Source organism: Lissotriton helveticus, chromosome 1_1 (genome assembly GCF_964261635.1).
Source record: "Lissotriton helveticus chromosome 1_1, aLisHel1.1, whole genome shotgun sequence".
NCBI lineage: Eukaryota > Metazoa > Chordata > Amphibia > Caudata > Salamandridae > Lissotriton > Lissotriton helveticus.
Genome location: NC_136057.1, coordinates 10,909,579 through 10,924,610, shown reverse-complemented (window position 1 = coordinate 10,924,610; position 15,032 = coordinate 10,909,579). Strand labels below are relative to the sequence as shown.

The window sequence follows — 15,032 nt, the reverse complement described above, 5'->3', positions numbered from 1 at the left end:
CAAGGAGGGTAACATTTACTATTCCCACTCCAGTCAGTACAACAGTAGGGAAAGCCTTGGGCCTAGAGGGCCAACATTTGCTATTCCTACTCTGGTAGGTGCAACAGTAGGGAAAGTACTTCACACTATACTGCTACATACCTAGTAGCCCAAATGTAAAATATAATGAAAATACTAAATTACAACACAATTAACATATTAAGTAATAAATAAAATGATTATTAATACATGAACATTAAATTGTTAAGTAATTATTACTTAAATACCTTCCAACCTTATCCCCCTGACAAAAAGCTACCATACTACATAACAAAATATACTTATTAAATAATGTACTTATTTGTAAATAAATTACACATTTTAATTAATGTTATTCCGTAATTAAAATGTAATATTTGCTTAATTAACTTTCCACACTATACCCCTACAAACCCAGCAACCCGCACATAAAATATTACTAACAAAACTATAATAATTACGAAATTGACATATTTAACTATCAATTAAATAATGAATTAACTTCCAACCCCATACCCCTACAAACACAACAACCTGCACCTGAAACACAGCTTACTTAACAACATCATCTTTACACAATTTACATAATTATCAATTGAATATTTAATTATTTAAAAATAAATTATTACTTAATTAAGTTCACACTTTTTACCCCTCCAAACACAACAACCCACACCTTAAAACATAACTTAAAGAAATAATAGTAACACAATTTACATGATTAACTATTAGTTAAATGTATAGAAAAATATTAATCAATTATTACTTAATTACCTACCCACCGCTTCCTCTACTGTTCCAACAACCCACACCTAAAACATAACTTAAAAAGATACTAATATAAAAATTACTTGATTCATTAGCAATTACATAATTAATAATTCATTAATAAATGTTTACTTAACTAGCCACCCTCTCTCCCTACCAACCCAACAACCCACACCTAAAACATAACTACACAATTTACATAAGTTATTCTTATGTTATGTTATGTTATAACATTTTATAAAGCGCAAAATTTGCCCCAGCAAAGAGGCCTCATGGTGCTGAAAGCAGTGAGAAACAAACGGGCGAGGCAGAAAATAAAACAGGGTCTACGACAAAGGAAAGAGGTGTATTTTCTTGCCCAGACTCTATTTATATAGAGTCTGGGCAAGATGGCCGCTAGAGCATTGTAGGGAGCAGTCGCACTACACTCCCTCTCCTGCACCAGGTCTTTACTAAGACGCTAAGAACAGCAAGATGTGGTGAAGCCATTGGAATATGTGGTTTTTTCACTGGTCAGTCCTGAGACTTTGGAGAGCGGCACAGTTTAATCGCCAGATAGGAGGTCTGAATTGCAAGAAGAGGAGAATGTCATCACGCTCCAAGGAGGTTATCGGACCGGGGGCCATTCCGAAAATACCGCCACCGGGTAGGAAAACCACCCCTGCACTAAGCGCAACACAGAAGGCGCAGCTGCGAAAGACTGAAAGAGAAAAGAAAGCTGAATTAAAAGCACAAGCCGGCGCAGCGCGTACTACTTCACTGCATGGAGAGTCATTAATCACAGCAGCCGATGGAGGCGTTACAGACGGCAAATAAAACAAAAGCAGCAGCGGACTGAATAAAGACAAGGAGAAGGAGGCAGCGCTGCGTCAGTCTACCTTATCGGAAACCTTCACTAAAAGGTCTGTGACGGCTCTGTTCAGCGGGTCCGGTAAGCTTGCGGGAGCTGGGTCCGCTGTCACTGAGGAGATGCAGTCAGCAGTGACGAAGGGTGGAGAAGCCGGAGGAGGCGGAGGCAAGATCACGGAGCGGGCGATGGAACATGGCGAGGGGCATCCAGGGAGCAATGGCGTGCACTCACACGGGAGCAGTGCGCTGCAGAATCTCCTTGTCGAAGGTGGAATCAGGGTTGCCCAGCAACCAGAGAGACGCTCAGGAGAGAGCATGCCCAGAGCGGTTGAGTGCAGTATGTCGGGGAAGACAGACCAAGTGGCGGAAGCAGAGTCAGAGGCGGTTGTGGCAGCTCCTGGTACTACCTCAGGCATTTCAGGCATAGAGGAGAAGAAACCTCAAGAAGGAAAAGAAAGCGAAGGGCTAATATCAAGGGACGCTGAAGGTATGAATAACGCCTCAATGATGGACGCTCTGCTGCAGGTAGAGGCTGAACTTAGCAATAGTGTGAGATTGAAACCGGATGTAAACTGGGGAAGTATTGCGAGTCTTGAATTACAAAAAGAACGTGAAGGGGATACATTTTATTCAGTCAATGAAGGGTCAAGCTCATCCAGTATGGGAGATGAGTCTGGGGGTATGGATTTGTCATCAGAGGAGGAGGAAGTAAGCACTGAATCTGGTAGTATAAATGTACAGAAAAAGAAAAAGTCAGCCTTAAAACGTAGTTCATATGCAAAAACGAACAAAAAACTTCTGTGGGACTACTCCGCTACAGCAGGCTCTTTTCAAGAAAATATGCAAGGGACACAAGGACCACAACAGAAGGATTTTGTAACTGAGGAGGATGGGTCGGGAAATCAAGCTACCCTGGACTTACTAGTCAATATGTTAAAACAAATACAGGGAGAGGCCAGGGCAGAAAGCCGCAGAGCTAGACATGACACCAAAAAAATACAAGCCTCCATAAGAAAGATGAATAAGAAGTATGAGGAGGTGGAGGGGAGAGTGGAGCTTCTAGAGGAAAGGACGGGAAGATTGGAGGATGAAGTGACAGATTGACAGAAATTTAAGCCGGAACAGACAAAAAGAGTGGAAGACCTGCAATGGAAAGTGGAGGACTTTGAAAACCGTCAGAGACGGAATAACGTAAGGCTTTTGGGTCTGGAGGAAGGAGTGGAAGGACAAGACGCAAGAGGGTACGTTATTAGGCTATTAAAGGGGGCCTTCCCTGAGGCTAGGTGGCATTGGGAAGATGAGGTACAGAGGGCCCACAGGTTCCCACTGACAATTAAAAAAAGGCAAGGAGCGGGTCAAGACAATATGCCTAGAGCGATGCTTGTGTTCTTTGGCAATTTTTTGGTAAGGCAGGAGGTGATGGAAAGGGCAAGACCGGACTCTAATGAACAGTAGAGGGGGTTACTTTTTTCACGAGGCCTGACTTTTGTCATGTTACTGTCGAGAGGCGATGGCGTTTAAGACAATTAATAGCCCCCTTTCAGCAACAAGGCGCAGAAGCATATCTGATGTTTCCGGCGAAACTTAAGGTTATTAACGGCGGCCGCACAAGGATGTTCTTTTCCGAGGTAAAAGCAGGTGCATATCTCGAAGAGTTAACGGAGCAGCGTAAGGGGAAATGAGGAAGATCTAAACTGAAATGGAACTGATTACGAAATATGAATTTTGGACTAAAGACTATGTATATGGAACAACTGGGAGGGAGAGGGAGGGCGACACTACAATGCAAGCAGTCAACATATAGGTCAGGATTGACCTATTTGCCTGTACAAGGGGGGGTGGGGTAACTGTGGGTGGGGAGAGAAAGGGTGGAGAGGGGTGGGAAAGGGGTTGACAAGATCGGGAAAACAGCACAAAAGAACAGTGCGACATGAGATTAAATATGCAACAGAACGGAATAAGGGGATAAAGAGTATGGAAAAAAATTATAATGAAATATGGCGTTAAGGGTCGCGACAGTGAATATATGTGGATTAAATGACGGCGGGAAAAGACAGAAGGTGTCATCTTTGTTCAGACTGTTAAGACTGGATGTGATATGTTTACAGGAGACGCATATTTTGGGAAAAGAAAAATTCAGATTGGAACAGATGGGATATGAGCTATTGGCTAACACTTGTCAGGATACAAGAACAAAGGGGGTAGCTATATTAGCAAGGAAAGGGGTTGTTAAACTCAGGGGAAAAAAAGAGGATCCTGAGGGGAGATGGGTCATAGTTGAAGTGGAAACCACTGCTGGCAATTTAACAATTGTATCTGTATATGGCCCAAACGATGATAACCCTGAAATGTTTGAATGGTTAGATCAGGAACTCGCACTTTGGATAGAGCCGGTGATTATGTGTGGCGATTTTAATATCAATGGCTTGCACGGGTTGGGGAAATCAGGAGGTGGGAGATACGCTGGGCGTAAAAAGAAAACATGCAATGCAGTAAATAATTTGATGCAGAATAATGCTTTGTCAGATGTATGGGCTAAATATAATCCACTTGGGTCAGGGGGTACTTTTTATTCGGCACCTCACAGAACGATTGCTAGGCTAGATTATATTTTAGTGTCTAATGAGAAGCTAAATGGGATACAGATAGAACGGCTGCCTAGAATGATCTCGGATCACAATATATTGGTAATAACTATGCCAAGGATGGATAGAGGAAGGCCCAACCCTTATATCTGGACTTTTGAGAGAAGACTGCTGAAAGAGGAAGGCTACATCAACAGGATGACGATTGGATTATGCAGTTTTGGGAAATTAATAGAGGCTCGGCTCCAGCCAAAATAATTTGGGACACATTCAAGGCCGGGATAAGGGGGGAAACTGTGAGCTATACTATAAAAAGGAGTAAACTGGAGAGAACAAGGTTGGACAGGTTGATAAAAGAAATGGATAGATTAGAAGAACAACTAAATAAGGCAGTGGTGAGGCAAAATGCAACAGTTATAGAGGGCCTTTTATTGGAGATTGAAGCCAAGAAAGCTGAGACAGGAGAAGTGATGGCGGAGAAGGCGGCCAAGAAAGAAAAATGTTATGAGTATAATGAAAGGGTTGGACATTTATTAGCTATTAGAATTAGACAAAATACTGCAGCAGGTGAAATTAAATTAATTAAATTAGAAATAGCACAGGAGGAATTGTAAATAAACTAGATGAGATTCAGGAGGTTTTTAGGGAATATTATGAGAAACTGTACGTACAGAATGTAGAGGATTTAGGAGAAGGGTGTAGGGAATATTTGATAGGGGTACCACATGAGAAATTGGATAGCGAAGCGAGAGACACACTAGACTTACCTTTATCATTACAGGAGCTTAAAATGGCAGTGTCTAACTAACTTACCAGGGGGCAAGGCTACGGGACCAGATCAATTACCAGCCGAGTTTTACAAAACATTTTGGGATAGGTTGGGGAAGGATATGCTGGAGACTTTTAGACAGGCACAGTTATATAAATCAGCACCACAGTCCTGGGATGACGCAAATATTATAGTGATTCTGAAAAAAGACGAAACCCCATTAGATCCAGGGTCATATAGACCAATCACTCTTTTAAACGCGGATGCAAAAATATATGCTAAAGCATTAGCACAAAGATTGAGTAGAGTTATCGGGAGACTAGTTAGTAAATCACAGCATAGCTTTATCCCCGGGAAAGGGACTACTCAGCATACTAGACAGCTTATCACCATACTAGATGCTGCTGAGGTAGCAGGAGACCCTGTCGCAGCCATATTCCTCGATGCTGAGAAGGAGTTCAACAGGGTCTCCTGGCAGTTCCTGTGGAATGCCATGGACTGGTTTAACATTGGAAAAGGGTTTATAAGTGCCATACAGGTATTATATGTGCAGCCAACTGCCAGGGTGAAAATAAACAATTCCTACACTAAAATGGTAAGGATAAGACGTGGAACCAGGCAGGGCTGTCCGGCATCACCTTTACTTTTTGCCCTATATTTAGATCCGTTACTTAGGAGATTAATTGGGAATACTAACATCTTGCCGGTTGTACTACAGGACGTAGAATATAACGTTTTCGCCTACGCAGATGATGTGGCCTTGATAACGAAGGATCCAGGAAGGGCCTTAAGAGAAATTGAGCAGGAGGCAGCAGATTTTGGGAGCTTATCAGGATACTCGATTAACAAGGGGAAAACGCAGATCATTTTGAATGAATTTACATCATTTTCAGATCCAAGAGTAGTAAAAGAAGCAGTGTACTTGGGGGTAAAGGTGTCAGCAGACTTGATGGATTTAGTGAAGTTAAATATGGAACCACTACTTGCTAAGGTAAAAAACAATACAGAGAGAATTAACAATCTACATTTGACCCTAATGGGACGTATAAACGTAATTAAGATGGTTATCTTACCCAAATTCCTTTACTTGTATAGGGCCATACCACTCTTTTTTGAACAATTTTGGTTTATTAAGCTAGAAGTAATTCTTAATAGGTTAGTATGGGCACAAGGGAAAACCAGAAGGGCTTATAGATTCATGACACTTACACGAGAAAAAGGGGGGTGGGGAGCACCGGATTTTAAACTGTATTACTGGGCTGCAGCTTTGCAATATTTTCAGGGATTAATAGGTGGAGGAAGTGACTTTATAAATGTATATAGAACAGTACTGGGGGAGGGTGCGGTCGATGGGCTTCTGAACACAACAGACTACAGACGTTTTAAACACACAAGCTTTAAAACCCTAAAAGCGGCTTATATGATTTGGAAAGGGGTAGGAAAAAAACTGGGAGCCGGCAGATTCAATAGATACACGAGACTAGTAGATAATGAATCTCTCCCGGACGATATCTTCAGGGATAGAACTATGAGGATATGGAATCTTAAGGGCATTAGGAAAATAGGAGACCTTTTGGATATCGAAGGGGGGATAATACAATTTGAAGAATTACAAGGTAGATTTGAAATTCCCACTAATACCTTTTTTAAATATCTACAGGTGAGGAGCTATCTGAGGGATAAAAAGGGAGGTCCGCTAGGATTTAAACACTGTAGGCTTTTGGATTATATTGAGCAAAGTAAGCAGTGCACGATACGTCAGCTACATGCAGAATTGTACGCATATAAAACAGACGACAGAGAGAAATTCTCAAAAAAATGGATTGAAAAAGTGGGGACCACCCAGGACGGATTTCAGAAGTCCCTAGATCTAGGAAGATCAGTTTTATGCTCGGCCACGCTGCAATCACAGCATTATAAAACAATATTTTGTCTTTACCACACGCCGGCAAGAATAGCACAATGGGGTGGGGTGGAAGGTATAACTTGCCCTAGATGCAACTCAACCGAAGCTGATATAGTTCATATGTTTTCACATTGCCCACAATTGTACACCTTGAAAAGGGCCATAGAGGACTTTTTGGCGAATTCACTGGATATAAAGATTAAATTAAGTAATGAATTGCTATTGCTGGGGGTGAATACGGGGTTTGAAGAAGGCCCCATAGAGTTTTTGTTTATAGTGGCAGCTGTATTTCGAATTAGTATTGCAAGGGCCTGGTTAGATAAGGCACCTCCAACATTCCAAACTTGGATAGCAAGATTGTTAGCCTCATACAATTTGGAGAAAGCTATATATGAGAGGAAGGGCAAAAGGGCAAAAAAACTGGGAGGGGAGTAGTGGGAACCTATTACGAGATGGAAATCTGGGCAAAATAGGGAAGGGGTTGGGTAAACAGATGTATGGAAGAAAAGATCATTTCTGTGTTTTGCTACTTTTCTTTCTTGTCTGCCCTTATATTCTTTTATCTTTTATTTTTGTAGGGTTCTGTTGCAAGAATTTACCGGTAGTTGTATTTGATTTATAATATACTGGGATATGTAAAATATGCAATTTTTGTGCTGTAAGACTGTTTGTAATAATTTGGGGGGGGGGGTAAAAAAAGTTGTGAAAAGATTATAATAAAAATATTTTTAAAAAAATTAAAAAAAAGGAAAGAGTTGTATTTTAATTGCCTTCCTGAAAGCTAGGCACTTGTTCAAGTTATGGATCTGTGCAGGTAGCGAGTTCCAGAGTTTAGCCGCTTTAGTATGGAAAGAGCGCCCCCAGCGCTTATCCTCCTTACCCGGGGGACCACTACCAGGTTTTGCCCCAAGGAACGGAGTTGGCGTGTACGTACATATGGCAGCAACAGTTTGTCCAAGATTCCTGGGGTGGAATATTTCAAAAACTTCGAAGGCGAAGCAGAGAGCCTTGAACTCAATCCGCCTGGCCACAGGCAGCCAGTGGAGGCACAGGACAGGCTCTATGGAGACCAAGGAGGGCTCTGGCAGCCGCATTTTGGACCCTCTGTAGTCTCAAAAATTCTGCCTTGTTTGACCCTAGATATAGTGAGCTGGCATAATCCAGTTTTAAAAGAATCGAGGCCTAGATGATGACTTGCTGTGTTGACGCGTCAAAAAAAAACAATAAAGGTCTGAGCCCCCGCAGTAGCCCAAAACATGTCCCTGCCACCTTTTTTGTTTGGACTTGGAAGCTGAGGGCCGAGTCCACCCGCCCCCCCACCAAATTCTTTACCACCTGCTTGGGGGGGGGTGTTACCAAGGGTTTCAGGCCACCAGGGGTCACTCCAAAGCCCGGGGTCATTCCCTTCCAACAATACCTCAGATTTGCTGGCGTTAAGCTGGAGACAGTTGGCAGTCATCCACTCGGCGACGGCCGCAAGATCACTCTGAAACTTGGGAGCGTCCCGTGTGGGGTCGTCCGAGAGTGCCACTACCAACCGTGTGCCATTGGCGTAGGAGACCATAGTAAGACCTATGCTCTTGGCTATCACCGCCAGGGGTTGCATGTTCAAGTTAAGCAGCAATTGGCTCAAGGAGGAGCCCTGTGTCACCCCTTGTTTGATGGTGTGAATATCTGAAATGAGAGGGGGGCTGTCACCTGGAACGTTGTCCCTGCAAGAAAAGAAGAGACCCAATTTAGAGCAGAGCCCAGTATGCCTACCTCCCCCAGACGTTGCAGCAAGATGGAATGGGAAACCGTATCAAATGCAGCACTTAGGTCCAATATTATCAGTACCGAAGGGCGCCCAGCCTCCAGTGCTGTCCGTGGATGTTCGGTCACAGCCAGGAGCACTGACTCCGTGCTGTGACCAGGACGGAAACCATTCTGGGAGGGGTGATGATATGTTGATGATGATGATATAAGATGTTGATGATATTCAGGAAGTCTGTTCGTAGGGAGTTGATATAGGCCTCAGTGATCTTAGATGCCCGTGGCAGGAGGGAAATAGGGTGGACGTTCTCTAGCTTAGCTGGATCCAGGGTGGGTTTTTTGAGCAGAGGTACCACCTTGGCATGCTTCCATACCCTAGGAACAACCTCCATGGTGAGAGACCTATTGATCACCTGGCCCAAAGGTGCCAAGAGCACAGGTAGAATTTTCCTGAGTTGATCGGGCTTGAGAGGGTCAGCAGGAGAGCCAGATTTACTGTTGCCGCATAGTGAGTGCAGCTGATCTCGAGAGATCGGAGGAAAGGCTTCCAGGGTGCTGGTAGTGCGGGGACGAGGTGCAGCACTTAAGCCCGCTTGGACTGGCGGGAAAGACCTGTAAATATTTTCCACCTTCCTGACGAAGAAGGTCGCGAGGTCTTCACACTGCTGATCCGACGTGATCAAAGGTGCTGTTGAGGACTTTTGGTATTTGAGGTCTGTGAGTATCAAGAAGATACTCTTCGCCGGGTTGCAGCTCTCTCATATTTGTCAATTACATAATTAATATTAATTACCAAATAATTATTAATTAACTATCCTTCATGTACTTCCCACACTTTACCCCTATAACCCTCACAACTGGCTACAATATTATGAATTGCCATAAAAAATTACATTAAAATTATACTTTTAAAATTGCAAACTATATTAAAAAACATTAACAACAATTACACAAAGAATATATAACATATACAATTACAATATAATTCAAAACACATAAAGATAATTAAGAAATTATATTCTTTATAATAATACTTTAAACAATATTAACAAAAGCGATATTCTTGAAAATGATTTTAGTTACCAAAAAGATTTATATTTTTTTAACGGGATTCCGGGTATTTTCTGTGACACGATCTAAAAAAATATATATTAGTGTCACTCGATATTTATGACGCAATTTTGTCCAAATACTCACACAGATCTGAACCTGTCTTCTTTGAGTGTCCCTCACTCACCCCAGGCCTAGTGAGTGTTGTGACTGAGCTCTCGCACACACTGAGGGCCAACCCACATAGAGTTGAACCTGTCACTGACTAAGCCACACCTGGTGTGTGCTGTGACTGAGTTCTCACACACCGAGGGCCATCCCACACAGAGCTGAACCCTTCAGTAACTGAGCTCCCACACATTGAGGGCTATCCTATTCAGAGCTGAACTTGTTAGTGACTAAGTTAGGTCTGGTGTGGGCTGTGACTTAGCTCTCACACATACTGAGGGACATCCCAAACAGAGCTGCGTCTGTGATTCTCCTTTGAGTGTCCCTCACTCACAGCAAACACAAGGAGATGAAGAAAGGAGCGCTGAAACTTTTCAGACACCCACCCCCAGCCACAGATCTGGGTTGAATCCATCATCGTTCTTTAGCTCATTTCACCACCTCAGTTCAGACCCAGCCATATGCAAATCAGTCCTGACCCTGTGCCTCATGGGACCAGTCCAGCCCGAACTGCCATACAGGTCTCCCATGGACTGTAAACAAGAATCCTGGGACCGGTTTCGGGGTAACACCCCTCATCAGTTCCCATGAGGAGCAGAATCAAGACTGATTTGCATATGGCTGGGTCTGTCCGTGTTTTCTATTTAGCTTTGTTCTTTTTCATGGCTTTAGGAGTATTCTCCTTTACCCTACCCTCTGTCTCGCACTTTGACCTAAGTTGTGGTTTGGTAGGACAAATAGAATATCCGATTAATCTTGACCTATGGATGTATATACTTCTGAAATATTTTTGGCAGTTCACATTCTTGCTTCTTTACAGGAACCTCTGCCAGATGTTGGTGTTGGGAAAACAAAGCCAGAGCTTCCTTCCCTAGTGTTACTAGGAACCACTGAAGATACAATATCAGAGCTACCTTCATCTTTATACCCAAACAGGCCAGAGGAGCAACCCCATGTTAATTTTTTATTTATAAGTGGAGCAGCTTAAGTTTGTCTCCAGCCTTTCAGGTCCGACTAGGCTACATCTATGTTCACATATACCCTCATGCACTCGTGTGATGTAACATTAATGTAATGGAGTGCACTTGTACAGTTACAGAAAGTGCATTTACTGTGTAATCTCAACTTTAGTACATGTGTGCATAGTAACAAACAATTGCAATTCTCATATATGTCTGCATTTGTGTGGTTTGAGTAATACTGCTGCTTCTAAAATTATTCATGTACTCATTTGAATAATACTTTGCATTTAGTTTATAAATGGACCTGTATGCATTTTATTAGCATTTTTTGTTAAAATTGTAGTCATATATGTACCTGCAATTATGCATTAAATGCGTATTTAGATGCTTCCTACTCTAAATTGACAAAAGGCCTTAAGCTTTTAGATGTCACAATATTTAACCGTCAATTTGAATGTTTTCTTCAAATGCAATGTTGTTCTTTCCTCTGCAGGTGCAGATCTGTGATCTAAAACATAAAAAAGGCACATTGTGTGAAAAAGAGAGTGAAGTAGTTTTGGCAAAGATGAGAAGTTTTAACAAAGCAGGAAGGACTACTGTCTGTATGGAAGAAAGATGGGAGGAACCCAGTGATGTTCTGAATGTGCAGACTTAAGGAAAGAAATCTTGAGTGTTGCTGCAAACATTGATTCATTGAAGATGGGAAATAATTGGATATGTGACCTGGGAGTCTTAAATGTTCTGTTGTTAGTTTAATTGAGTACACTTCAGCTAGATTCAGATCCCCTTTAGGCTTTGAGAGGTACAGGCCTCTTTGTGACATCTCTGTTAAATGGCTTTATGTTATACAATATTCTTACCTTTGAGAACTTGTACATAATTTTTTCAATGCTGACACCTTTCTTGCGTCTCTGATTTGAATAGGGTTTACTGGATTCTAGGTTAGAATAGAGCTTTAATAGTTTTCTTAGATTTCCTCATTTTAGGGAGGATAATCGAAACTTCCAATCTAATCATCAGACATTGTTTCCTATTTTTTGCATAGGATTCCTCATTTGCTGTTTTCTATTGAGGATAGGTTTTTGTCAGGCATCGCGTTTATCCGTTGGTGACTCTGTATTTTTATACTTTGTTTGTGAGATTGTTCTATATCAGCTTGACTTAAAATCCATAATAAGTCCACACTTAATCCCATCTATTGACTCTGAGCTTTACTGTGTGACCAAATGGGTTATACTGTAATTGTTAAATTGTAGTTGACCCTAACTCCTTTTATTTCTCAAGCACCCATAGCCTTACATTGCGCGGGGCCAGGAAGAAGGAGTCCCCATTCTATGCATTCTCATAAGTGAATATACTACCGCATGTAGTATAATCCTCTATAGGTCTTGACAGCCAAAGGGAAGACACATATGCCATCATTTACGGGCATATTACCAAGCAATAGCGATAATTATCGCTATTGCTTGGTTAGAGACAACATTTTACCGCTGAGCTGCGGCGATTTTTATCTCAGATAAACCTTGGTATCACCAAGGTTTATCGCAAATGCGATGAAAAACGGCCGCAATGCATGAAATCGCTGAAAAGTCAGCGATATTCATGCATTACCGAGCTAATGCTCTTAGCCATGTTATCCACCTCCCATTGGATAACATGGCTAAGAACTGCTCAGGGGCAGTTGTTAGCTTTTGGAGATATTCGCGCTTAGCGCGAATATCTCCAAAAGTTGGTAATAGGACATAGCGATGTTAGCGACTGTTTCCAGTCGTTAACATCTTGGCACGCCCACTTTGCATGTCATTAGTGATAAATATCACTGACATGCAAAGCGGGGCCCAAGATGGTCGCTATCTCCTCCTAGCTGTCGCTAACTGGTGTTAGCGACAGCTAGGTAATAGGGAGATAATTTTATCTCCGCTTTCTTGGCTTTTAAAGCCAAAAAAGCGGAGATAAACCCCCTTGATAATATGCCCCTTAGTTTTGCAGGCAGAATACTCCATTGCAAGTGCGGCGGTTATACCCTGCACACCAAACCATCTGTCCACTCGACTCATTTAAAGACAGGTAGTATTCAGTTGTCGGAGCCCGTGTAGAATCCATCAACAGAATGCTACCTTCAAAGGCCCAACAGAGTAGGAGCCATCAGAGGAAGAACATTAAATCATCTACTCTGTTTAGGCCGGATGGTGTTCGGTCTTTTTCTCCTGTCCGTGACTTTCCCACCGTGGGAGGACACTGGCAGTCACACGCTTTACACTCACCAGTAAAGTACAAGACAACAGAGAATGAAGCAAGTTCTGCGATACAGTCTATACATCTTCTAGACATTTCTGTGAAATCACAATGCTCTCTGATGTGTCAGGGTTCAGTAAGACACGAAATCAGGATAAGATTAATACTGATTTATTAAATACAAAGGCCCGCAGGAGCTGGACCGGTATCAATAACAGCTGGGGCTGGAATGCCGTCCGCAAATGTAATCGGGAGGTAAGATGACAGTGGGGTGACGTACTCGGGAGGAGAGCCAATCATAAGGGAGAGGTATGACAGGAAGAGTGAATATCTGAAAACAACTGAAGCACTACCCCAGAATGGGAAGAGGCATACAACACTCTCATTTGCTTTATATATATGCTCTTTGCCTTAATGAAGATAGGAAATTACATGTTTTTTAAAACACCCTATGATTTTCTTGACAGGTAACTCCATGGACATGTGGAACCAGAGTCGTGTTACCGAGTTCACTTTCATGGGGTTCTGCAGGCTTGGTCACTGTCAGGGTTCCCTCTTCTGGGTCTTCCTCATCGTCTACATGACCACCTTGTCCGGTAACCTCATGATCTTCAACATTATCTGCGTTGACCTCCACCTTCATGAGATGCCCATGTATTTCTTTCTCGCCAACCTCTCGCTCTTGGACATCTGTTACACTACCGCTATCATGCCAAAGACACTGGCCAACCTTTGGGCAGAGACCAATACTATATCCCATGATGGGTGCCTGGCACAACTGTTCTTCTTTGTTTCATGCACTGGGGCTGAGTGCATCCTGCTGACACTGATGGCGTATGACCGCTATGTCGCTGTTTGCCACCCTTTGCGATACATGACAATCCTGAATCATAGAGTGTGTATACTTATCGCTGTCAGCTCATGGGCTGTAGGAATCCTGAATTCATTGCTACACACCATGATGACTGCTCATCTGTCCTTCTGTGGACCTCGTGAAATCCAACACTACTTCTGCGACGTGCCACCCCTGCTCCAGCTCTCCTGTAGTGACACCTACACAAACAATGTGCTGCTGTTTGTCATCAGCATGTTTCTTGGGCTTGGTCCCTGTGTGTGCATAATCACATCTTATTCCCGGATCCTCTCAGCCGTCATGAAGATAAAGTCCTCTGTTGGGAGGAGTAAAGCCTTCTCCACCTGCAGCTCCCACCTGATTGTCGTCGTTTTGTTTTATGCCTCTGGCTTTTTTATATATGTTCACCCCTTCCTGAGCTCATCGCGTAGCACTGATATAGTGGCCTCTGTGTTTTACAGCATCATCACTCCCATGATCAACCCCATGATCTATTGCTTCCGGAACAAAGAGGTGAAGGAGGCTTTGAGGAAGGTGATGCAGAAAAGGCATTGCTTGAGGGAAGCTTTGGGTACGCGTCTGAGGGTGAAGTGATGGGAGCTCAGACCGGTCACTTCGCACAGACCCCCAGCTGGAGAGTGGACAACCATCCTCAAGAGTGACACAAAATACATAGCCGTGCCCTGCGGCTTATTTAGCAATACACAATGAAAATCCAGTACTTGTATAGCGCACAAATCGCCCCCGAAGGGTATCTCGGCGCTGGGGGCCGTAGGGAAAATCAGACGAGCTATTGCCCAGAGTCGCATGGTGCTGAGCAGACCCCTGCGGCCGGAGTCGGAGATCGAACCGTGATCCCCAGCATGTAAATGTAAATGTATTTGAGCTTGTAAAGCGCACTGCTACCCGTTCGTAGGTTTCCTGGCGCTGTATAACTCTGGGGAACCCGTCCTGGCTTTCCCTGTGGGATGGTCCCTAATGGGAATCCCCAAGGTGGAGCCAGGCATCCCCGGAGTTGATGGGGCCGTTGTGGAGATTAGGCAAGCTAATGCCCAGAGTTGCCGAGTGGAACCCCTGATTAGAGTAGGCACCGAAGCGAGGATTATCAAGTCCGCTG

General features: G+C 43.1%; 1 protein-coding gene across 1 annotated transcript; it reads left to right on the top strand.

The window, feature by feature from the left end:
* The first annotated feature begins 4,579 nt into the window (after window positions 1-4,579).
* LOC144757178 (olfactory receptor 5V1-like) lies at window positions 4,580-14,509 on the top strand. Its single transcript, XM_078646363.1, has 4 exons — window positions 4,580-4,741; window positions 5,708-5,980; window positions 11,321-11,429; window positions 13,530-14,509. Exons 1-4 carry the CDS (start codon window positions 4,580-4,582, stop codon window positions 14,507-14,509), a joined length of 1,524 nt encoding a protein of 507 aa, XP_078502489.1.
* The last annotated feature ends 523 nt before the right edge of the window (window positions 14,510-15,032 follow it).

What these genes read in the sequence shown, in the direction of transcription:
- LOC144757178 (XM_078646363.1), top strand. Translation starts at nt 4,580, where the DNA reads ATGGATAGATTAGAAGAACAACTAAATAAGGCAGTGGTGAGGCAAAAT. An exon ending in GTTATGAGTATAATGAAAGG is followed by an intron (nt 4,742 to 5,707) that starts GTTGGACATTTA and finishes GTTGTACTACAG; the next exon opens with GACGTAGAATATAACGTTTT. An exon ending in AGCAGGAAGGACTACTGTCT is followed by an intron (nt 11,430 to 13,529) that starts GTATGGAAGAAA and finishes TTTTCTTGACAG; the next exon opens with GTAACTCCATGGACATGTGG.